At 43.7% G+C, this 23495-nt stretch overlaps 1 protein-coding gene across 5 annotated transcripts in view; it reads left to right on the forward strand.

Moving 5' to 3' along the window:
• Positions 1–23495, forward strand: part of APLP2 (amyloid beta precursor like protein 2) — a 50118-nt gene that overhangs the window by 17974 nt on the left and 8649 nt on the right. For 4 of the 5 annotated variants that reach the window (XM_009097834.2, XM_030232833.2, XM_009097835.2 and 1 more), the window contains exons 2-11: positions 3570–3743; positions 4952–5081; positions 9773–9885; positions 11395–11570; positions 12443–12654; positions 14261–14428; positions 16387–16502; positions 17109–17183; positions 18319–18477; positions 18927–19055. In XM_009097834.2, coding sequence (XP_009096082.2) covers positions 3570–3743; positions 4952–5081; positions 9773–9885; positions 11395–11570; positions 12443–12654; positions 14261–14428; positions 16387–16502; positions 17109–17183; positions 18319–18477; positions 18927–19055 — 1452 coding nt within the window. The remainder of the gene's footprint in view (positions 1–3569; positions 3744–4951; positions 5082–9772; positions 9886–11394; positions 11571–12442; positions 12655–14260; positions 14429–16386; positions 16503–17108; positions 17184–18318; positions 18478–18926; positions 19056–23495) is intronic. The other variant, XM_030232835.2, reaches the window with a different exon arrangement.

The raw sequence follows: 23495 nt of genomic DNA on the forward strand, positions 1-23495 counted from the left end.
GAGCCCAGGCCTCCAGGTGGGTAAGCTCACACATCAAACCCTTCTCACCAGCTGAAGAGGCCAGTAGTAAATAAAAGCCAGGATACTTGGGGAGACACTTCCATCAGAGAAAAGGAAGATTTAGAGGCTTGAATTCCAGTGTTTCAGGGCCATAAATCAGGCACTGGCTGGCAGGGTAAAGAATTTAACTGACATTAACTGGCCAGAGATTTATATGTTTATGGAATGAAAAATGTCTTTGGTCTTGGAAAGCAAACTGGATTACAGAATTATGCCAAAAGGGAGAGCCCAGTTTCTCCCAAAACATCTTGTCAATGCAAGTTCCAGTGAGGAAATTAATGGCTTATGGAACAGTCTTTTCCCAAATAACATTTGTCTTGCACTCGTGTTACATGTATGTCTTAATAGGATAATAGCTACTAAAATAATGCTCAGCAAGGATGTATACAACTGGATGAACTTTTTTCCATCATGTGTGTGTTGCCCCTCCCGATCTGTCAGGCTGCTTATTTAAGGGATTGAGTGGTTGCTTCCCAGCGCTAAAAGAAGCAGCTGCTTCCATTTATGGCTGGGAAATTCCCAGAGAAAAATGTGCTGTTGGTTTGTTCATCCCTTTGCAATGTGGAATGGGTGAATTCTCTGAAGTACTAAAGGGCTTAACTAAGGACATGGCTTTATTCCAAGCTCCATGCCTGTTTACATGTTCTGCAGCCTTCCTTTTGCAGAGTGATGCTTGAATGTAGCCTGAGAGATCTGCATCCAGTTTTCATACACTGAAGGCAATTGTGGAAAACATCAGAAAGTTGCTTGGTCCCAAAAGGTGATCTTTTTGCCTGTTTACGTGTCATGTTAAAGGCGTGGCCTCCATGAAGCTTGGAGGTGCTGCATTGTGTCCTCACAGCTAAAATCAGGTTAAAGTACTGTATTAAATAATTTATATGACTGAGGCCTGGAGTGGATTGCCAGTGAAGGAAAAATTGAAGCCCATTGCTCAAAAATCTTGCCTTGCAAGTCCTGGGGTTAAAGAACCAACTCATGTATCTCAAAATTCATTAACTCACCCAACAGCACAATTCAAGAGATTTCTGCCAGTTGATTAAAAGTGATGAAATCAAGCAAGTAATTAGTCTAGTTTGTTCAGCTGTGAATTGGGGCTTAGCATGTTGTGGTAGCTACGGCAACAGCACTTGACTGATATGCAAGCTATGTGAGCAATCCAAGAAGGAGGAATGATAGCTTTGCCGGGAGCAAGCTGGAGAGGCAGCAAAAACAAACACTGGCTTGAATCAGTATGTAAATAGTGGGCGGTCATGATTTCAGAAGGTCAGTATGTGTTTGAACAGGAGTTTTGCTCATGCAAGAAGTGTGATGAATGGATTACTTATGGACTGTTTCTGCCTCTCAATGGATCCTGCACCTCTTCTGCTCAAAAAGTTCCTTTATTGCTGAAGACTTGTTAAGTTTGCTTTGAAGGAGTCAAATTTCGGGCCTCAGCAGTGCCATCATAGCACATACATTTATTCTCTTTTGATGCCCTGTATTCTTACAAGGGTTAATGCTTTCTGGGTTCTTGATCTTGCATTTCTTTTCACTTTTTTCCAGGGGTGGAACTTGGATGTGCTTCCGATGTTGCCATCAAACAAAATTGTTTTGGAGATTGTTTCCTGCATGTTAGGTCCTGTGGTCTTTGGAAAATGATTGTTGGTACCAAAATGCTGTTTGTTTGGAGAGAGATAAAAATGGCCTCTTAAAAAATTTGTGTGTTTAGGGAGTTCTGAAGGATCATTCTACATTTGCTTCTTTCTTCTGAAAAGACATCAGGGAGGAGGGTGGTGCAAGACCTGTTGCCGGTTCTGGTGTGAGCACTTTAAAATGTTTGTTAAATAAAGACTTGATTTCTGCAAGAACCAAGTTACTGCACCATATTCCCAACCTCAGTCTATTCCTCAGAGTTCCTTCTGTACCTGGAGGTACAGGACTGCATGACTTTTTTCCTGAGGACAGAGAGTACAAGAAATGTGCCCTTGGTAAACATGAAAATATATGTGAATTGGGCAGCGTTTTGATACTGGGACATCAATGCTACTCTTACATGTAGTTTGGTATTTTATTACTTTGTGGTCTGTGCTAAAACATGCTGTCATGAGCATCTGTTGGTTGGAAGGGTCAGAGTAAGTAGAAACCACTTGTTTAAGACTGTTTCTCTTAAGTGATGCACAGGTGAATAGTACTTAAAACTCAGGGGGTCATTTTTCTACAGTAAATACTTGAGTTTTTGCTTTTGTGCCTCAGGTTGGTTTTTTTCCCCCAAGCACTAATCTTCTGTTCAGCACTAAACAATCCTTGACTTCCTGAGTGTTGAAATGTCTTATCTCCAGGCAGAGAGATAAGGGGAGAGGGAAAAAATGTAATAGTTATGAAAAGAGTTATTCTTTTTCCTAATATTCTGTAACTGCAAAAAGAAGTTGTCCAGTGAATTCTACTGTTTACTCCTTTATTTCTTTTAAGCATACAGCTGTTGATATGAGTTGATGGGGGTCTGCAGGCAGTGGGGATTGAAGAGTGCCCACAGTAATTCACACATTTTTCTGTTCACAAAAAGTTAAATATGAAGGCAGGACTGGTAGCCTGGGGTTGTGTTGCCTGCCAGGAAAAGCAGCTTAAGGCCAGCAAACTCTGTGCATTGCTGTTTCTATCTGCAGAAGTTGGATTCCATTCCCTTAAACACCTTAAAGAGCTTTGGAGTTCATCTGGTTTTTTGCCTTATGCCTCTTTCTGTTTTACAACAGCTAGTAGTTATTTAAGAAGAGCATGTTCAGCTCCCAGCATCTACTTGGTCTTCTCAGAAAAAAATAAAAGTCTTCAATTTAATTTACTCTTCTTTTCCTCTTTTGGTCAGCCAGCAGGACTTCAGAGAATGTGGTCCTGCCTTGTTTTCATTGATCAGTCTGCAGTTTGACCCAAATGTGGGCCTAGACTGTCAGGTTCTTTTCTATTGGTGCAATCTGGGAAGCCCACAGAATACACATCTGAAACAACTCCCCATAAGAGTGCACTGAATTGGACACAAGGCTTTGAGAAGCTGATTGTCACAGCTGTTTTTTCTGATTCAGTAGAAATTATCTTTATTTGTATGTTTGAGCAAAAAATCAAAAAAGCAGGATTCTTGCAGTGGGACACAGTTATTGTATTAGTAGTAGTAATACCTGCTTGTGTGTAACTTCACAGAGGTCCTTCTGCCAGAAGTTATTAGTATTAGTTATTTGGTAAGTTTTTCAGACAACTTGTAGGTGCAGCCTTTTAGTGGGAATTACTCTTGGTTTTGGTAAGTTGTTGTTTCAATTATAAAAAACAGGGTTTGGGGAAACAGACGCTTTGCTCATGAAAACTTGGGATGGACTCACCATCTCAAGGAATGTTGTTACAAAATAGTTTGCAAGACTCCACTGCTATTCTGGATCAAGCCGGAGCTGTCTGAGAAGATGCCAGAGGGTTTCTGGTTCTTAGAGTTGATGAGTCTTTGATCAGATAATGCAATCAAGGTGTTTTGTTTTGGTTTGTCTTCACAGGCCCTTGCAGCCAATGCTGGGACGGGGTTTGCAGTGGCAGAACCTCAAATTGCCATGTTCTGTGGGAAGCTAAATATGCATGTGAACATCCAGACTGGGAAATGGGAACCTGACACTTCTGGGACCAAGAGTTGCTTTGGAAGAAAGGAGGAGATTCTGCAATACTGCCAGGAGGTAAGACTTTCTGTGTAATCCTGAATCTTCAATGGTAATTGGATTCCAATTTAGCTGCTCAGTAGCAAATTAACCCTGCAGGAGATGCGCTTGCTTTTGCCTAGTCCAATTCTCTGCACCATCCTGCTGTGTTATTGTCCAGGAAGAGCAGGGAGGACACTGCAGTGGGATTTAGAAGCTACTTCACAGAAGCTCCTTGGTCTGTAAGTCAGAGGTATCTTCATCTGTTTGCAGGGCTTTACTCTAGTGTTCTTCCCCTGAGCTGCTTAACCGGTATCTGCTCTCTGTTGGGTGAAATGGAACCTGACACCTATTTTAGTTACAGTGTGGCTATGCTGTTCTTTGTAACGTGTTCAGATCAGGCAGAATGTTAGAAAAATATTTTAATCAAATTTTTTCAGTATTTTTAAACTCTTTAGACTTTATTGAAAAAGATGTAATCATCTTCTAGTGTGTTCCAGATACACTGTAACATATTGGTCTTGTCCAGTGTCTTTAATTAGTCCTCTGAGGTGACAAGCAGGTAAAATACCACAAGGAATGTAATTTTTTTTAATGGGAAAGCAATAGACTGTACCATGTCTGGACTGGAAAACTTTTTAAACTGTTTTACAAGGTTGGTATAACTGGAGCTGCAATTTTTTCATGTGGTAGAAGCCTATATATAAGTCAATGTCTGGACTTGAGAACTTGACCAGGGCGTAAGGATCAAATTAATACGTCATAAATGAACCAGGCATGAGGAAACCTGAGGATGTGGGTGCATAATTTGACAAATGATGAGAGAGTCTGAAGATGTTACTAAACCCTGTTTGTTGGTGATTGCTGTTCCAGGAGGTATTGTGCTGCTCCAGAAAGAATTAAACAGCTACATCTCCTCCAAACCGAAATACCCATGCTGTGCAAATCCAGACTTCTCAGCTTAGTGCCAGTGAGGACTCTTGCTCTGACCTAGCTTTTTCCTGCCTCAAGGCAGTGTCATATCTGTTTCTGAAGCCCTGTGTGACAGACAGCTGGAGCTTTTTTATGTCTGTAGCTGTCCTGAGCTTGATCCAGAGAAGAGTTGTGTGTCCACGTGCAAACTCCAACTTGTTCCTAAGTTGGAGTTGTTTTTTGTAGAGTATCAGCCTTACTACTCTGGTAGGAGCTGCTCTGCACATTCTCTGTCCTTTCTGGAGAGAAACCTCTCTGTCTGTGCTGTTCCCCAGATGTACCCAGACCTTCAGATCACCAACGTGGTAGAAGCCAACCAGCCCGTCAGCATTGACAGCTGGTGCAAGCGTGGGAAGAAGCAGTGCAAGGACCACACTCACATCGTCGTGCCATACAAGTGCCTGGGTGAGTGTGTGCTGTGGGTGTGCTGTGCATTCCTGTGGGAGAATCAAGGAGTTCCCTCCTGGATTCTTACTGAGAGAGCAACTCGGTTTGTTAGACTTGTCTTGTATCAGCTTGTCATTTCCACAACTTTCATTGTTTTTCTTTCTGACGTGTTTTTTTTTCCACAAGATAGAACTCTGCCTTTCTGGAGCAAATTGACAGCTTGGTAACAGCTGTGGAAGAATAATGGTGCCTGGCATGAGAAACAAACCTCCATTCTCTCTGCAAATGCCATAAAAACCTGAAGACTTTTGTATCTGAGTACCACAAAAACACTGGGATTTAATACTTCGATCCTATTTTTGTGAAGCTTTAATATTTTGTTGCCTTGGAGACATAAATGCTCAGAGTGCTCAGGCTTCCTGTTTGGTCTTGGCAAGAGATCTCTGTTTTATTTCAATGGCTATATTTAAACTTTGCTGTTTCAAAGAGGCTCTTTTTCTTGCAGCTGTATCTCCTGTCCCCATTTTGAACTGTGAAAGAGTATGAGATAAACTGTGATGGATTTTATGGTGCTTTCCAGAATGTCCCCACCCACTGGAATCAGGCAGCATGTTTTAACTGGTTAACTTGTGACTTTTGACCTGTGGGTTGTGGGTGACACTGCACTGCCCCACTGCACTGTGCGTTCTTAGGAGTGAGCTTAGTTTCATCTGGCTGACTTCCTTTTCAGTTATCTGCTGGAAAAGACTTGTAGGAGGTCTTGGGAGAGACCTCCTACTGAATGCTCCCAACTGATTGCTGGGAGCATTGAGTAGGAATTAATTTTCATAATTTGTGTCTGTATCTCAGGTTACCATGTGATTTGACATAGTGTAATACCAGCAAAGCAGCAGAAACATGCATGTGCTTTGTCCTTTATGTAATGCCTTCCATGAGGCAATCATAAAGCACTTCATTAAACATAAATTTTAATGTGGACACATCCTGGGAGAAAGGTGCTTGTTTTTATAGATGTGGACATTCAGGTTTGGGAAACAACCAGGCCCAACTGGATCATGAGGATCTCCTTATGATCATCTCCTGATCATAAGGAGAACTTCTGATGGAAATAAGGATGAAAGCAAGATCCCTGGATTTATAAGGAGTCATCTCTTCTAGAAATATTCATTCCCCAAGGCTATTCTCCAGCTTCTCCAGCTAAAAAATAAGCTGATTTTACTGACACTGCTCTAAAATTTGATTAGCATTAAACTATTCAGGTTTTTCATTAGCCTATTTCACAGTGTTCATGATTTGCAGTCCCCAGCCTGTGAGGCAGCCTTGGTTCTCAGATCTGAGTTGCAAGTCTGGAGTCTGTATGTCTATAAAATCTCTGTCTTCAGCACTCCACATATTGCTTCTTGTAAATGGATGATGCATTTCTCTGGGATTATAGTCAAACTGTGGGATTTTGTTCCCTTTTTTAGTTGTGTTTTCCTTGATGCATTAATACACAGGAGACCTTGAGGTAGGATCCTGTCACCATACCCTGTTTAATCTTCCCTGCTCCTCCCCCAACAAGGAAAACTCCTTTGTATTTGAAAAGTGAAAAGAACCCAGAACCGGAGTCCCTTGGTTTTAAAGTTTGCTCAGTTTTGCTTTTCTTTCCAGAAGCATTTAAACTTTTCCTGATAGAGTAAGATGAAGGATTATTAACTAAAAAAATCTAACTGGCCTGTTTTGAGGTGAGAAAATGGGGAAAATACAATCTCTCTTTTAGTTTAAAAAGTAAATAATTGCAAAGAGATGATGAAGGTTATTTGATTTCATTGTCTTCAATTATCAGGTAATCTAACTCTAAACTATTTAACTTCTCTGTACTTTGTAGGTGTATCCATGATCATTTAGTATCAACAGTAAGGGGCTGCAAAAAAATTGGTCATGCAAACAGTATTTAAAATATATTTTGAAAAGATGGTGTAAAAGATTGGTTTGACAAAGAATTCTGCTTTGTGGAAAAGTATTTTCCAAAAGTCTTTTCCTGTGACCCAAAGTCTTTGACTTAAAAGCTTTTCTCCAATTTTAACAAATGACTCCTAACGCTGCTGGTCATGTGTGCAGGGAATGCTGCTTTAAAACACTCGGGCTGAAGATCTTTTCCTGGTCTTCTCAGAGTATCTAGCTCTCTCCTTATTTTAAAATTAATGAATGCAGCATTTGAATTGGCAAGAAAAAAAAACCTCAGCTTGGAGAAAATTTCATGTTTTGATTCCAGTGGCAGTGTTTGCTGGGACTTGGGTAAGAACAGGACGTGATGCTCACTTCTGATCTGTAATTGTTATGTGTTAGGACCAAGCTGAATGATTATAGAAATTTAGGCTAAATAGCTTCTAAGTCCAAAAAGTAGAATCTGTACAGCAGAGAGATTCTCTCTCCCCCCCATCTTCCTCAAAAGCAAAAGTCTGGGTTTGGCACAAGGATTGTACCAAAGCTTCCGCATGCTAGTGAGGTTGAGGTTATCTAGATACTGGAATGCAGTGTATTTGCTGACTCTGGTTGTACTCTGATATTTAGGCTGCATGGTTTTTATTTTCCAGCTCTCTGTGTTTTGGTTAGGGCAGTGAATGTGCTGTGGTTGATCTTGAATTAAACCATCTGGAAAAAAAACCAAAACCAAACAAGACTTGCTCAAATACTGAAAACAGAGATTACGCTCTCAGCATATAAAAATTATCAGGCTGTTACAGCAGCAGACAGCATGAAGGAGCTTTGGTATGATGCAGCTCATTTGAAAATAGGTGATTCAGTAGTTTGAAACTTCTAAGTGCAGGCACAGTCTTCTCAAAGATTTGAGTGAAATCTCTTCAGTCAGTCCTTTAATGGAAGAACAACTATTTATTAAGTTGCACTGTAAACTCTGCATTCAGTTCAGCTTTTAGGGTCAGTAGAATCACCCCATGCTCATCGTTTTACATTGGACTCTCTGAGGCTTTATTTTTCTTTAGATTCTCAGAAATGATTTTTACAGCTTGTGTGACTTCTCTTCTTTAAGAATATACCAAACCCTTAAGGCACATTGTCATGGTTTAACATTGTTTTTAGTTAAGGAAAAATCCATGACCTATGGAAGTGAGTCCCTGTAAAGACCTTGGCAGCTTCCTTCAGACCAGACAGAACCAATCAGCTGGCTGGTTTTGAATGTCAAACCACTTAAGAGAGCTGAACATGCCTCTGCAAAATCACACGTAAAAACAAACAAACCCTAGAAAAAACACTCTTGCTTCTGGCTTTTGAACAGGTAACTGGATGCTGGCCAGGCTTGCTCCGCTGCACAGCCTGGCCGTCTCAGCCTGCGGCTCAGCTGAGATTTTGCCATGCACAGTTCAGCCACAGCGAACGGGCCAGGCCGGCTCTGTTTGGCTCCAGCTGTGTGCCACCAAGCCATTCCGCTGGCACCGTGGAAAATCTCGTGTCTGAGAGCAGAGGTGGCCCTGCAGCCCTGCGCAGAAAGCAGCCCTGTGGCTGGAATTGACCATGTAGGGTCCAGAAGCCAGGTGTGCGGCTAGAGTGGGTGCTGCCCCGCAGCAATCATGTGGCCATCCGCAGGCCCGGACAAGATAGTAATTCTTTTTAGTGCACAGATGAAACTTGCAGACATCAATCCTCTCTTGAGTGAGAGAAAAGGAAAGGGTGAAGACATGTAAAGGAAAAAACATGGAGACACCAAGGTTAGTGACGAAAGAGTCAAATCCCAGATGGGAGGAGAATGAGGAGATGCCTTAGTCTTGAGCTGAAATTCTCTTGTAAGTCCATGGTGAAGATATAATTGAAACACCAGAGGTTTTTTTTTTTCCCCTGTGACTCATGGAATGCACTGGGGCGATCTGGGTGGCGTTCTAACCACAACTATGAGCAGGGGCACATGTGTTGAAGCAAGCAGATGTTGAAGTAGCTGTGATCCAATGAGAAGCTTGAACAGAGAGAAATGAGAGAGATGAAAAACCTTGCCCCAGGGATGGAAGAAGAAAACCTCTGTTCCCAGAGATAAAAGAAGAGAACTTTTGTTTCTGTACTAGAACAACTCATCCTTAAAATTGCACCCCAATAAGCTGAAATGACCCATGGTGATAGTTGTGGGAAAACTGCCAGAAGGCGGTAGGGACTTCATGACTGCAGATTTCTTGGAAGGGGCTAATCGTGAAAATTAAAACCTCAAAACTATGGAAAAGTCTTGTGGAAAAGTCTCCATGGCATGGCAGGAGAGACTCCTCTCCCTAAGCAGACTAAAGAAAGATTATTTTAAAAGTGGTAAACTGTCTGAAAATACCAATTTTGTCTCTTTACGTTGTCAGTGGGAAAAAGAAAAGTTGATGGGCAGAGAAGAGGTCTGAAGGTTTATTTTGATTTTTTAAATTATTTTTTCTTTTATTTCTGTTAATAAAGTTTCTTTTAAAGTTCTGAGCCTGCTTTGCTTTCCTCCTAATCCTTATCTTCAAAGCAGAAAATGAGCAATTCTAGTGGGTGTGCTGGCATTTGACCAGCACTAGACACCATTATTAGGTGCACTGGCCAAGAAACTCAGCTTGGCGATCCAAAATGGCTGCACTTAAACTGGTATTCATGCCTGGTCCAACTGCAACTGCTACACACATGCACATAGTGCACTTTAGGAGAGTTCTTGGAGGCTTTATTTGCTGACAAATGTGAACTGTGGCCGCTGTGTTTTTCAGTGGGTGAGTTTGTAAGTGATGTCCTGTTGGTGCCCGAGAAGTGCCGGTTCTTCCACAAGGAGCGCATGGATGTGTGTGAAAGCCACCAGCACTGGCACACTGTGGCAAAAGAGGTAATGGATCTAGGAGTGTTTATTCTGGGTCTGTCCACTTGGGTGTTTGTAGAGTTGGAGCATAGCAGTTTCTCTCTGTATTGCTGTTCCCGTGTTCTAGTTGATAAACTGAAGCTGACAACAAGGAAATAAAAGTTTAAAAGTACTCAAGTGTCTTAAAAAACCTCACTAGCAATTGAGTTACTCTTCATTAAAAACTCTCCTAAATTGCTTATCCATATCACAGAGGTAGGAATTGAAATCAACTCTCTTGGATACTGCTTTGATCAATGGTTCATCCGCCTTTTTTTAATTTCCACCCACCCACCCCATCCCCCCAGGAGATGCAGTGAGCATAGGATAGTTCCTATTTTTTTTGCACATTTTGCTTTAATGTACCTTCTGCTGCTGGGGATTTGGTTGGGAGGGCTCACCTGGGAGCAATCTGAGTTTTGTTGGGATTGATTAGTAGAGGTTTTACACAAGAGATGGATTATATTCTCAGAATAAGTCTAGGATTTTGCGGTGGGGTGGGTTTGTGTTTTTTTTATCTGGCTAGCTAAACTGTTGCAAAAGCTCTGCACTCCCATGTGATGCTGGGAGAATAAAAACAAGATCATGACACAATGTGCATGTTTTCCATTTTATAGAAGCAGCAGTAGTAGAAACAGCAACACAAAGACCAGTTAAAGATGCTCCACTTAAAATTCCTTTTTCTTTAAAATCATGTGAGCAAAAATCTGTCTAAATAAAGCTGTACTAGAGGAATTGTTTTGTAATTGAGGGTAAACTTGTTAATGTTTAGAAAATTGAAAAATCATTTACTGTAAATGTAGTTGGAGAACTTTTCCAGCAATATTTGGCACATTTAAAATCAGTGTTGTAACAAAGCAAAGCACAAAAGAGTTCTTTTGGGCATAATAAAGCTTTTCTTCATTCTTTAATGGGCACCTCTAAGCCAAGTATTTCCTTCACTTAAGAGAAGTGTGTAGACATAATGTCTAAGCATAGTTTACATTTGACTTTTTCTTGAATTATCTGATTGATTCTAGTCTTTCAGCATGGTAAAATAATCTTGACACCAAGTCCATTTGAGCAATTATTCACTTGCTACAATGTAAAGTTTAATAGATAAAGTTTACTGAACTGGCCAGCCCAGAAAAGAAAGCACCCTTTCTGGCTCTTTCAAGTGTTCTCCTTTGAGTTGACGCAAAATATTTAGGTTTTTTTCCCTGAACTTTGCCGGGTTGACAGACCATCAATTGTTGGGGCCAGGGTGTGAAATGTTAGCACCAGGAAGTACCAGGTGTTTCTGAATTTCGGACTTTTGTGGGTTTGTGATTTTTTGGGGTTTTTTTTGGTTTTTTTTTTTTTACACTACAGATTTCCACTCTCCTTTGGTGTTCGGATTTAGGTCATATGTTGCTGTTGTTTTTGCTATAAAACTTAAACCATTCTTGAGATCTCTGGTAGGCAAACTTGAGCTTTATCCAAAGGAAGAGCATGATGCTGAATGGGCTCCACTTTCAGGCCTGTCTGACAGAAGGGATGATCCTGCACAGCTATGGGATGCTGCTGCCCTGCGGAGTGGACCAGTTCCACGGAACAGAATATGTGTGCTGTCCTCAGACTAAGGTTGTGGATGAGGCTCTGTCCAAAGAGGAAGAGGATGAGGATGAAGATGAAGACTATGACCTTTACAAGAGGTAGAGTTCTTACTTGTGTGGATATTGGCAGCTTTGGACATGAAGCTGCTGCTTGGGAATATTTCACACAGCAACTCCCTTGTAGTGAGGCTTGAGCAAATTTCTATGCTTCTGAGTTTCCGAAAGAAGTGTTTTAAGCCTGAAGAGAACAAATGATTTTGCAGTCCCCCTTTTACTGGAGGAGCTAAACACCCCCTCTCCCTTCATACCTGCAGAGAGTTGGGGTCATTTAGCCTCGAGAAGAGAAGGCTCCAGGGAGACCTTAGAGCCCCTTCCAATGCCTGAACAGTCTCCAAGAGGGCTGGAGAGGGTCTTTGGACAAGGTCCTGCAGGGGCAGGACAAGGGGGCATGGGTTCACCCTGCCAGAGGGGAGTGTTAGATGGGATATTGGAAAGGAATTCTTCCCTGTGAGGATGGTGAGGCCCTTGCACATGTTGTCTAGAGAAGCTGTGTCTGCCCCTAGATCCCTGGAAGTGTCCAAGGCCGGGTTGGATGGGTCTTGGATCAGCCTGGGGTAGTGGAAGGTGTTCATGCCCAGAGGAAGGGGGGGGAACTAGATGGGCTTAAAGGTCCTTCCCAACCCAAGCCATTCTGGGATTCTATAGTAGGAGCCTGACTCAAGGGTAGACTTCACTTCTGAAAAACAGAAAGAGGCCACATGAAGGCAGAGCCATGGAGAAACTCTGCCTGCAGCAGCGGGAGTGTCTGTAATGAGGGATGTCCTCTAGCTGTGAGTGATGGGCTAATTAATAGTTAGTACACTATTTTTCCCGTTTCTTGTGTTTCTAAAACAGATGGAAAGAATCATTATTCAGGTACATCCAAGTGATTAGCCTTAACCTTACTCCCTAATTTATCTGTGTCCCTCCAGTGAGTTTCCTACAGAGGCGGGTGTAGAAGACTTCACAGGAACAGCTGTGGAGGAAGATGAGGATGATGAAGGGGAAGAGGAGGAGGATGTGGTGGAAGACCGTGATTACTACTATGACAGCTACAAGGTTGATGACTACAATGAAGAGACCCCCACAGAGCCCAGCAGTGACAAGGCTATGGCTGAAAAAGAAGTGAGCAGTGACATGAAATGTAAGACACCTTCCAGTCCACAGGCCTCCTGCTCCCTTGAGATATTCCTGTTGGCTGTCAGTTAGTGATGGCGTTTTGATCAAGTCAATAAGTGCCACTTGTAAGTTTTATTTGCCAGATAAGTTAGCAAACAGAGGAAAGCTGATGATGCTTGTTTCAAGTGTTGAAATTAACTCTCTAGAGCATGGGCCATATGTTTCCAGATAAACAGAAGTTCTGCTGGCATGAAGCCCAGTGTGTGGCGTGTTGAACAAGCGCCTCGTGAAGGTGCAGTGATGAGTCAGAAAAGCCGTATCTGCAAATTTTGGAAAAATCTTAAAGGGACATTTGGGGTACACTGTAAATTTAAAATCTGGTGGTTTTATACCAGCTTAAAATGAGGAAGTTGAAAGTGGTGGGCCATACTTTGCAGATGTGCCATCTGGTCATTTAAGGGTGAGGAGCATCCTTGGTGCTGCCTTTGCAAAACACTTTTCTTCCACAAAAGAAAGTCAGCCGGCACAACTGCCCCAACTTTATTATATGTTAAGATAGGCTTTCTGCAGTAGTATAATCTTCTGTGCTGGTGGCAGCTCTTGTTGAGTGGTAGGTGCCTTTGCAGAGGGCTCATGGTGTGATGCCTTAGCATTATATGATGTCCTACACTTTGCATGTAGAAGTGTCTGCAGAGGAGTGAGGAGCGGAGAGGGAAAGAAATTCAATTAGCTACAGATCACTGAATCATTGCCAGCAGTTCTCGCATCTTTTTGGTAAAATGCCAGCATGCTGCAGATAATTTTCCTATCTGAAACAAGGCTTAGCTCATATGTGTACAGGGCTGTTGCAGATCTGCAGGTTTTGTAAGAGGCTTGGAGGAATATGATTGGGGTGTCTGTTTTGGGGGTATACAGTCTTTTTTTTCCCTGAAGTACCATGAACAGTTGCTAATTTATACACTATATCTGCTCTCTTGCCTTAAAACAGCCCAGCTGCTATTGCTGGCTCACCATGAAGCATTCCACATGCCATGGCTACATGGAGTTTTAATATTTGGTGCACAGAGGTTTCAAACCTTAAAACCTCAGTGTCTGAGGCTGGCATGGAGATCAATCCCTTTGTTTAGCCTGCTTTTTAACTTACCTCCTACAGCTGCCCTGTAAGATGTGGAGTGTCTGTCCAGGCAGAGTGCAGTGAACTGGACATCCTTTGATGCTTTAAAGCAGCCCTAATTGACTGGCTTTTCATGCTTCTGGTTTTATAGAGTGGAGGGTCTCTCACTGGGGTAGCTGGGGCAAAATTCTGTGGCATCAGCAGAACAGATTCCTGTTGTCCCAGCCCCTGGCTCTGGAGAAATCTCTTACAGGTGAGAGCTCCATTTAGAGACAGAGTGAGCTGCTTGGCTATCTCCAAAGCACCATGTGCAGGCATCTCCCTGACCAGCTTGTGATGGATGCATTGAAATGTTAAACCCCCCAAAACTGACAGAAGCCCTTGGGTTGGTGCAGCAGCAATGCTGAGGCCAGCGCTTCAGAGGAGGGGGTGAAGTAGAGCCACCTCTGCATCACGTAAATCGCTCGTCAAAGCCTATGCTCCTCACTAGCTCATGTTCTCACCCGTTTCCACACAGCTGTCTGCTCCCAGGAGGCCATGACAGGGCCCTGCCGGGCTGTGATGCCTCGTTGGTACTTCGATCCTAACAAGAGAAAATGCATTCGCTTTATATATGGAGGCTGCGGAGGCAACAGGAACAATTTTGAGTCAGAGGAGTATTGTATGGCTGTGTGTAAAAAGATGAGTAAGTCCTGCCTCCCACTGGCCTTTTGCAGCTGGTCGCTGTCTGTCTGGCGTGTGGTGTCTCCTCCTTCCCTTGGGCAGTAGAGGACCCGTTTGTAGCTTATTCCTTTGGTTCTGGTGTCTGTCCCTTAGCAGCAGTCTCCTCCTGTCTCTGCTTCCCTAGGTCAGTAGGGTGATTGTTTCTCAGGAAAGTGCCCCTCACCATATGCTGTCTGTGCTCCCTGGTGACTTGCAGTTCTTGCTGAGGGCTCAGCTGTCTTCTTCCAGATCTATAACAGGGACCAGGGGCTGTCTCTGACCTCTTGCCTAACTGGCTTTTTAATCAAAATATATGTAAGGAAGCCCTTGCTTTCACCAGTCATGTTACCATGCATATGTTTGACAGTAGGTCCTGAAAAGCAGGCTACTGTTCTCCTGGTAGTAGGCATTTTCTTGCTACTTTAATTTTGGAAAATATCAGACCAGTAGTATAGAATTCAGATTCCCATTTTCATGTTGGTATGAAATACGAATCACAACACAACAATGCCTGTGTTTTTGAGTGCTTAAGGTTTTTGGCACCAGTTTCAACTGGCTTTTATGTCAGATGATAAAACTACCAAAAACATTTTAACCTCTTTATTAATCTTATTATTGAACTCCAGCACTTCCACTTCAGCTACCATTAAAGCTTTTGAAAGGCTTTTTGTGTTATCTGGGGCTTGGCAGCCTGACTATACAGCCATAATCCTGTTTACAAAATGTGCTTCATGCAAGTGCTTTAGATTGGGCTGATCTAACTGAGGTGGTGAAAGAAAAGATGCGGATGTCAGGAGCTTTTTGTACAAAAGGTTGTCCTGTTACAGAAGAATTTGAGGCTGGGAAGAGAGTTCTCTGTGTCCAAACCTGGTTCAGGAATGCCAGGAGCAGGGCCGGAATATGGGATGGATATGACATTGTCCCTTGCACGCAACGATAGTGTCTGTGTTGTATATTGTCATTATTTCCCCCTAGTTAGAGGGAAGGTTGGTGGATGCAGTGCATGCTGAGCTCTTACTCAGTGTTCATGCTGAAGTGCCAGGTAATTTCTTTCTGAAGCATGCTGTCTTTAATGACACGTTGGAGGTTTTTCCACCCAAATAACTAATGTGGATGACAGGTTGCCTTAACTGTCCCTTTGTGCCTTCCCTCAGGTGAAGGGTAACAACAGAGTGCATCATGTTTGCCACAGATCTTTCAGAAAGGCTCTGGTATGTGTAGTTCCTAAAACCATAGCACAGGAACACTTTCAACACTTCCTGAACTGCAGTGTAAGAAATACAGAGCCCCTGATGTGGATTCTGTAAATGCTTGAAGTTTATCAGTTCTGAAACTTTGTTTTTCCCCTTGTCGAATTTGGATGTCTTGAAGTTACAAACCATCCAGTGTATTGGACAAGTCACTTTGTCACACTGAGTCTCCTTCTGTTGCTGTCTTGTCTAATATCATTGCCTGTAAGTCCTGCATGGTGCATCTGGTAGGGAAAGTAGGTTTGAAGTGTAAATTACTGGTTTTGTTCAGATACATTGTCAAACTCCCTAATCATATTAATGATGTCTGGAGCCAGCTTGTCAACAAACAGCTAATGCACAGAATGTCACTTAAACCATCCAAAGCCAATGTGGAAGGGAAGGGAAAAGTAGTTCTGTATCCTGTCATGCCAGGCACTGTGTTTCTGGAGCTGAGTGCTGCTCACCTCAGCACTGCTCAGGCCAAGCAGTGCTGGGAGCTGTGGTCGTCGCTGCCATTTGGGCTGGTGGAGCTGATGTTGGACAGAAAATTGGCACCGTAAAGATTCTAAAACAGACTCTGGAAGGTGGTGGTTCAGTAGGCTCAGCTTGCCAGACTATTAATTAGGCAGGCACAGAGAGTCCTTTCCTTGTACTCTGCAATCCAGGATTGTGGGTTTCTGACCATGCTTACCCTTCCCTCTTCTTGTAGTGCCAACTGATGATGTGGATGTCTATTTTGAGACCCCTGCTGATGACAATGAGCATGCCCGCTTCCAGAAGGCCAAGGAGCAGCTGGAGGTCAGGCACCACAACCGCATGGACCGGGTGAGTGTCAGCCTTCAGGCTTTGTGCTGTGTGGTTGTTTGTTTGTCGTCTGCTGCCCCTGTTTTACTGGAAAAATTGGTGGTGAATTTTAATGGAAAAACTGGTGATTCCAGTTTCCAGCCTTCTGTGTGTTTCTTCCATGGGAGTCAGATTTTTATTTCTCCAGTGTTGAGAGAGAGAAATTACATTGATGCTGGGAATAAATTCTTTATTCAGATGGTGCTGAAGCCCTGGCACTGGTTGCCTGGAGAGGTTGTGGATTCCCCATACCTGGAAGTGTTTAAGGCCAGGTTGGACAGAGCTTGGAGCCATCCAGTCTAGTAGAAGGTGTCCCTGCCCATGGCAGGGAGTGGAACAAGATGAGTCTTCCAGCTCATCTTGGATGTCCCTTCCAGCCTAAACCCTTACGGGTTTCTGTGAAGCTTGGCTTGTTACTCAGAGGGATTAAGTGCTAGGCTTAAACCCCACAACAGCTCTTTTGTGCCTTCAAAACCCAGCCAGTCTGTGCTAGGATCTGCCTGTGAAGGCAAAGGAACTCATAAAGATAAGATGTAAATTTGTGTCTTGTTCGTGTGTGTCTTCTTCTTCTGTCCTTTTCCTGTCCAGGTGAAAAAGGAGTGGGAGGAAGCAGAGCACCAGGCTGTTAATCTCCCCAAGGCAGAAAGGCAGACTCTGATCCAGGTAAGAGTGGAAGGAACTAAAGGGGAAAGTTACTGAGAGAGATGGCAATATTCAGAGCTAAAAGACAGCTGAGATGCAAGAGCAGCCTTCCTGCTCTGTCAACAGTGCCTTTTAGAGGAGGTTTGATTCAATTGTTTGCTTTGTTCTTTAAACTGGAGATGATCAGGTCCTTTCCTACACACACTAGTAGAAGGTGATCTTACCTCAGGCATAGCATCAGTGGAGCCAAATTGCAATTTCAGACCTTTGGTCTGTTTTGCACTAACACTGGCCTCAGAGTCTGGTTCAGAGTCAGCTCTGGCTCTCTGGGCACACATTTCCTGCTTGGGCCGACTTAGTGAAAACAGCTTAGACAGCAGATGAAGCTGATTTGCTGCCAAAGTGCTAATCTTGTGCCTTATGAAGAGACTGTGGACGTTAATGAGAGATTGCAGTGTGGGATCATTAGGGGAAGGCTCTTCTGGCTGTTACAACTCTGTGAATTTGTCTCAAACCAATATGCAATGAAGTGATTGACTGCAGCTTTTAAGCCCACTTTGGATTTTATCCTGGAACACAGTTTTGTCTCTGCATTTTTTAATATAAATCACTGTTTGGAACTATGCACAAATGCAAAAGTTTATCATTATCTCTGTTTAAATGTAACACTTAGTGGACTATTCTGGTTGGTTTGGAACTGAGGGTTATGACCTTTCTAAAAGAGTACAGAGAGATTTGATCTGAAGGCGTGCTGATGGAAAATTCGCTATGCAATACCTTTGTAAACTTCTGCAAATTTAAATTAATGGCTCCAGGCTGAGGGGATCAATCCAGTTTTTGTATTGCAGGGTTGAGAGAAAGAATTAATATTGTATCAGTTCTTCAGCACAGCCTGGATCTCCCATCCCCAGCATAGTCTTTATGTGCAAGGTCCTTTTCACTCTTCAAACCTTTGAAGGGGCTTGTGAAGGAAGTTTGGAAGGCAAATTATCACTACTGAATTTGCAGAGATGAAATCTTCATCAGCATTTTTCCATGGCTTTCTCTCCTAACTGTAAATGGGTTGGATGTGGAGTTTTACCATCTCTGTTAGTTCTAAAGAGTTTCATATGGTGTTGATCACAGAGTGCATTTCACACAGATTACTTTCTTCTAGCACTTCCAGGCCATGGTAAAATCTCTGGAGAAAGAAGCAGCGAGTGAGAAACAGCAGCTGGTGGAGACTCACCTGGCTCGTGTGGAAGCCATGCTGAACGATCGCCGTCGCATTGCCCTGGAGAACTACCTGGCTGCCCTGCAGGCTGACCCACCACGTGTGAGTTTCTTCCCTACACATTTTTCCAGTAGCGTAGCATTGGGTAGGATGGCAGGTGGGAATGTCTTGGTGAGAAGATTGCCTGTGACTTGAAGAAACTGGGAATTGGTTTCTAGGAGAGCTTCTTTGTTGTAGAAGTTGGTGTTGCAGACTTAGCAGTGGGTCTGTAATTGACTCTCACTCCTTCCTGTCTGGGGAGAAAAAACTCTGCTTTGTTTGGTGTCCATAAAGCACAGTTCATAAGGTGTGATGTTCTGAGTCATACTGATTTAAAATTAAGTGTTCTGAATGAAACTGGCTTAATTAAAAAAAAAAAAAACTCCAGGGGATGAGTGCAGGTGTTAGATCTGTCCAGCAGCAAATTGGGCTCACCCCTGAAGTGCTGTTTTCAACTGTGGTTTTGGGGTTGACACCAGTGGTTTGACCTATTCCCTGCTCCTGTCCTCCAGCCCCACCGCATCCTGCAGGCCCTGAAGCGCTATGTCCGTGCCGAGAACAAGGATAGGCTGCACACCATCCGCCACTACCAGCATGTCCTGGCCGTGGATCCAGAGAAGGCTGCGCAAATGAAATCCCAGGTATTGATGGGGGTTTCTGTCAAGGGAGCCATTATTGTCCAGCCCTGGGGCTGTCGAAGGCTCTGGAAGCTGTGTGTTGCAATTTCATCCTTATGGAGCTCTCCCTCTCTCCTGTGCTTACTTCCTGTCACCAGAAATGATCTCTGCATGGTTTTCCTTGGTGCCTGACAGTGTTAAAAATTGAAGCTCTGTTTTATACATTGTTAGTCACAGTGGCAAGTTGAGGGGTTTGGACCTACCTCAGTATCAGTTTTATGTTTCCTTTTATCAAGCACCCCTGAAATGTATTTGCTGGCGACTTGGTTTTCTTGAACAGGCTTCCTCACTTCTTCCAAGTCTACATGTTTCTTTCCTTAGGCTTGATCTTCATAGTGCCTATGTTTGTGGTTTGTGGGAATTCTCTCATGCCTCTGCAGCGTGATAGCCTGGTTTCCAGCACATAAATTTTAACCCTTTCCAGTACTTGATCAATGTTGTTAGCTTTATCAGAAAGTCTGGTTTTGATGGGTTTATGTTTTACCATTTGATAGATAAAGTCCATTAGTTATGGAAGAACTGCTAACTGCTTTCTCTGGACCCAACAGAATGAATCAACTGGCTAGTTTTGAATATTGGCACCCTGTCAAACCACTTAAGAGAGCTGAACATGCCTCTGCAAAATCACACGTAAAAACAAACAAACCCTAGAAAAAACACTCTTGCTTCTGGCTTTTGAACAGGTAACTGGATGCTGGCCAGGCTTGCTCCGCTGCACAGCCTGGCCGTCTCAGCCTGCGGCTCAGCTGAGATTTTGCCATGCACAGTTCAGCCACAGCGAACGGGCCAGGCCGGCTCTGTTTGGCTCCAGCTGTGTGCCACCAAGCCATTCCGCTGGCACCGTGGAAAATCTCGTGTCTGAGAGCAGAGGTGGCCCTGCAGCCCCGCGCAGAAAGCAGCCCTGTGGCTGGAATTGACCATGTAGGGTCCAGAAGCCAGGTGTGCGGCTAGAGTGGGTGCTGCCCCGCAGCAATCACGTGGCCATCCGCAGGCCCGGACAAGATAGTAATTCTTTTTAGTGCACAGATGAAACTTGCAGACATCAATCCTCTCTTGAGTGAGAGAAAAGGAAAGGGTGAAGACATGTAAAGGAAAAAACATGGAGACACCAAGGTTAGTGACGAAAGAGTCAAATCCCAGATGGGAGGAGAATGAGGAGATGCCTTAGTCTTGAGCTGAAATTCTCTTGTAAGTCCATGGTGAAGATATAATTGAAACACCAGAGGTTTTTTTTTTTCCCCTGTGACTCATGGAATGCACTGGGGCGATCTGGGTGGCGTTCTAACCACAACTATGAGCAGGGGCACATGTGTTGAAGCAAGCAGATGTTGAAGTAGCTGTGATCCAATGAGAAGCTTGAACAGAGAGAAATGAGAGAGATGAAAAACCTTGCCCCAGGGATGGAAGAAGAAAACCTCTGTTCCCAGAGATAAAAGAAGAGAACTTTTGTTTCTGTACTAGAACAACTCATCCTTAAAATTGTACCCCAATAAGCTGAAATGACCTGTCATCGTTTGAGCCTGGCGCAATGCCAGTGCCCCCATGAGAATACCTCTTTTCCTGGTATCTACTATGAGATGTGATCAGAGACAGAGCAGAGCAGGCTCCAACTTAAGATTGAAAGAAAAAAGAACTTTTTTAACCTAAAACTACAAGGAAAACACACAGAACACAGGATAAAAACCTTCCAAATTTCCTCCTCCTCCCCCCCCACCAAACTCCAAATTCCATTACCACCCTTTAGATAATCAATTCTCAATTCCTCGAGAAGAGAGGAGTCCCTCTTGCACCACAGACTTCCCCAGGAAACAGTTGAAACTTCTCGTGTTTCCATGTCATGTGTGGCACCGCCCGGAGAACATTTTGCCATCATGACCTCTTCCTTCCATGTCCAGTGCTCTCACCACTGCACATGGACCAGAGCTGCTTCTTGGGTTTTTTCCCTTTAAGGATGTTTTGTCCAGTTCCAAAAAAGAGCACAGTCCCTCTCCTTTTGGGACACCTGTCCCCCCCAGATTTCTCCCCCTGGGGCTGAGGGGTCTCTTGAACAGAGATCATCTTCCTCTTCTTCTTCAAAGATGGAGGGCACCACCACCACCCTCCTCACCCATCGTCTCTGGTCAAACACTTTCACATCACCGCACTCTCCTGGCTCTGAGCCATTGCCTCCCCCTAGAATGCAGTCTCTGTGTCACAGGAACTCAAGGGTTCTGTCATGGCTATCCAATCCTCCCACCTAGGATTCTTCTCAACTTCTCTCAATCTCATCAACTTCAGGAGGAATCAGCATTTGCAAGGTTTCCATCATCCCTTCATCAACCCAAGAAGGGTTAAAAGTCCCAGGCTCTCCTGGTTTGGTTCATGAACTCCCAGGGCTGGCTACCCTGCTGGGCACCTCCCCCCCCTTCTCCTTCACGCCAGCCGAGCTATCACAGGCACAGGCTGCTCTCTCTCTCTCTCTCTCCCTCCAGGGGTGGGAAATGGGGGATGGCTGCCCGAAGCCCTCACAGTGCAGTGCTTCTCTACCCTTTGGCCCAGGCCTGGCCTACTTCCCTCCGGCCACATGGCTCCCCTCTCCCCCTGCCCAACTTGGAGCCCGGCAGGGGAGGGTCCGCTCTGTTCCAAACCAGAACCCAAAGGAAATTCCCCTGGGAGTTTACAGCTTTTAACCCCCTGTGTTCTCAGAGGCGTATCCATGCCCTCAGTGGACAAACCAGTATTAAAATCTGAACACCGATTGGCGTGACCACACCATCACAAAAAACTTCATTTCCTCTCAAACCATGACATGACCCATGGTGATAGTTGTGGGAAAACTACCAGAAGGTGGTAGGGACTTCATGATTGCAGATTTCTGGGAAGGGGCTAATCGTGAAAATTAAAACCTCAAGAAAACTATGGAAAAATCTTGTGGAAAAGTCTCCATGGCATGGCAGGAGAGACTCCTCTCCCTAAGTAGACTAAAGAAAGATTATTTTAAAAGTGGTAAACTGTCTGAAAATACCAATTTTGTCTCTTTACGTTGTCAGTGGGAAAAAGAAAAGTTGATGGGCAGAGAAGAGGTCTGAAGGTTTATTTTGATTTTTTAAATTATTTTTTCTTTTATTTCTGTTAATAAAGTTTCTTTTAAAGTTCTAAACCAGCTTTGCTTTCCTCCTAATCCTTATCTTCAAAGCAGAAAATGAGCAATTCTAGTGGGTGTGCTGGCATTTGACCAGCACTCTTCCCGCATCACTACACTGTATTTTACTTCTGAACAGCCAGAAAATTCTTTACCTTCTGCTGGGTAGTCTATGTGAATGTTACTTCAAACCTGCCTTTTGTATTTGTACGAGTCCTTGCAGATACTCCAGAAGTCTTTGGAATTATGTTGATACATGTTTTCGCTTGTTTTAAAATAGTGAAAGATGTGCTGGAAGGCCAATTCAAAATTCACATCAAGAATGGTCTGTTAACACTGAAAGATCTGTTTGGAAGGATGTGCCCTTTCTTAGGTTCAGAGAGAACTCACTGTCCTTTTGCAGCTTTAGGAATGTTTTCCTCATCTCAGTTTGTGGCTGGTATGCTGCTTTGCAGTATCTTTGAATTCTACAGTGCACAAAAGATAAGCAAGAAGAAGAAAGAATGGAGAGCTGCAGGGAGACAGTGCAGTGGAGCACTTTTAGTGCTGCCCAGAGGAAGAAGTAGGCACTGAGGAAAAAAGTGCATAAAAAACTGTATAACCAAGAGATGGAAATATTCTGGGTTAAGGGTAGGAGACAGTCTAAAGCCTGTTGCTGTCCTTTCTGGTGAGGGACAGAGTGATGTCACAATGATTTTCCAGAAGCAAACATCACACTGGGAGTTGGCAGATTCAATGGATTCCACCTTTCTTCTTGGTGTTGGCAGTTCACGTTCACCTTGTGTCTCCTGAACTCCCACTGCCTGTGAGATTCTTCTTCAGCTGCACATCCCCAGGAGGAGTGGTGGCAACTGAGGTGGTTATGATGGTGCTTGGCTCTCCATATGGAATTTGTGGTCATGTTTTCAGACATGTCAAGCACAGCCCAACCCAGCGCTTAGTTCTGCTGCTGCTACAGCCCAGGAGAGAGTGTGTGAACTCTGTTCTTAAGCTAAACCCTAAACAGTTCTTAATTGATTCCGAAGGCTGCAGTGTCAACAAATTGACATGTGAGGGATGTGGGTGAATTTCCATTCACTTTACCTTTCACATGCACTTTTAAGCTCCTCAGTCGATTTCTTGGATTGACAATCTGCCACATTCAAAGTTAAATTTTCATCCTTGCTCTTAAAGGTCAGGCACACATCAGACTGTGAAACAGGACCATCTGACTCTCGCTCTTTGCAATGTTTGGCCATCTATATAAACGTTTTCCTTGCTCTCCTTGATCCCTGATTATGCAG

Source organism: Serinus canaria, chromosome 24, assembly GCF_022539315.1.
Source record: "Serinus canaria isolate serCan28SL12 chromosome 24, serCan2020, whole genome shotgun sequence".
Classification (NCBI taxonomy): Eukaryota; Metazoa; Chordata; class Aves; order Passeriformes; family Fringillidae; genus Serinus; species Serinus canaria.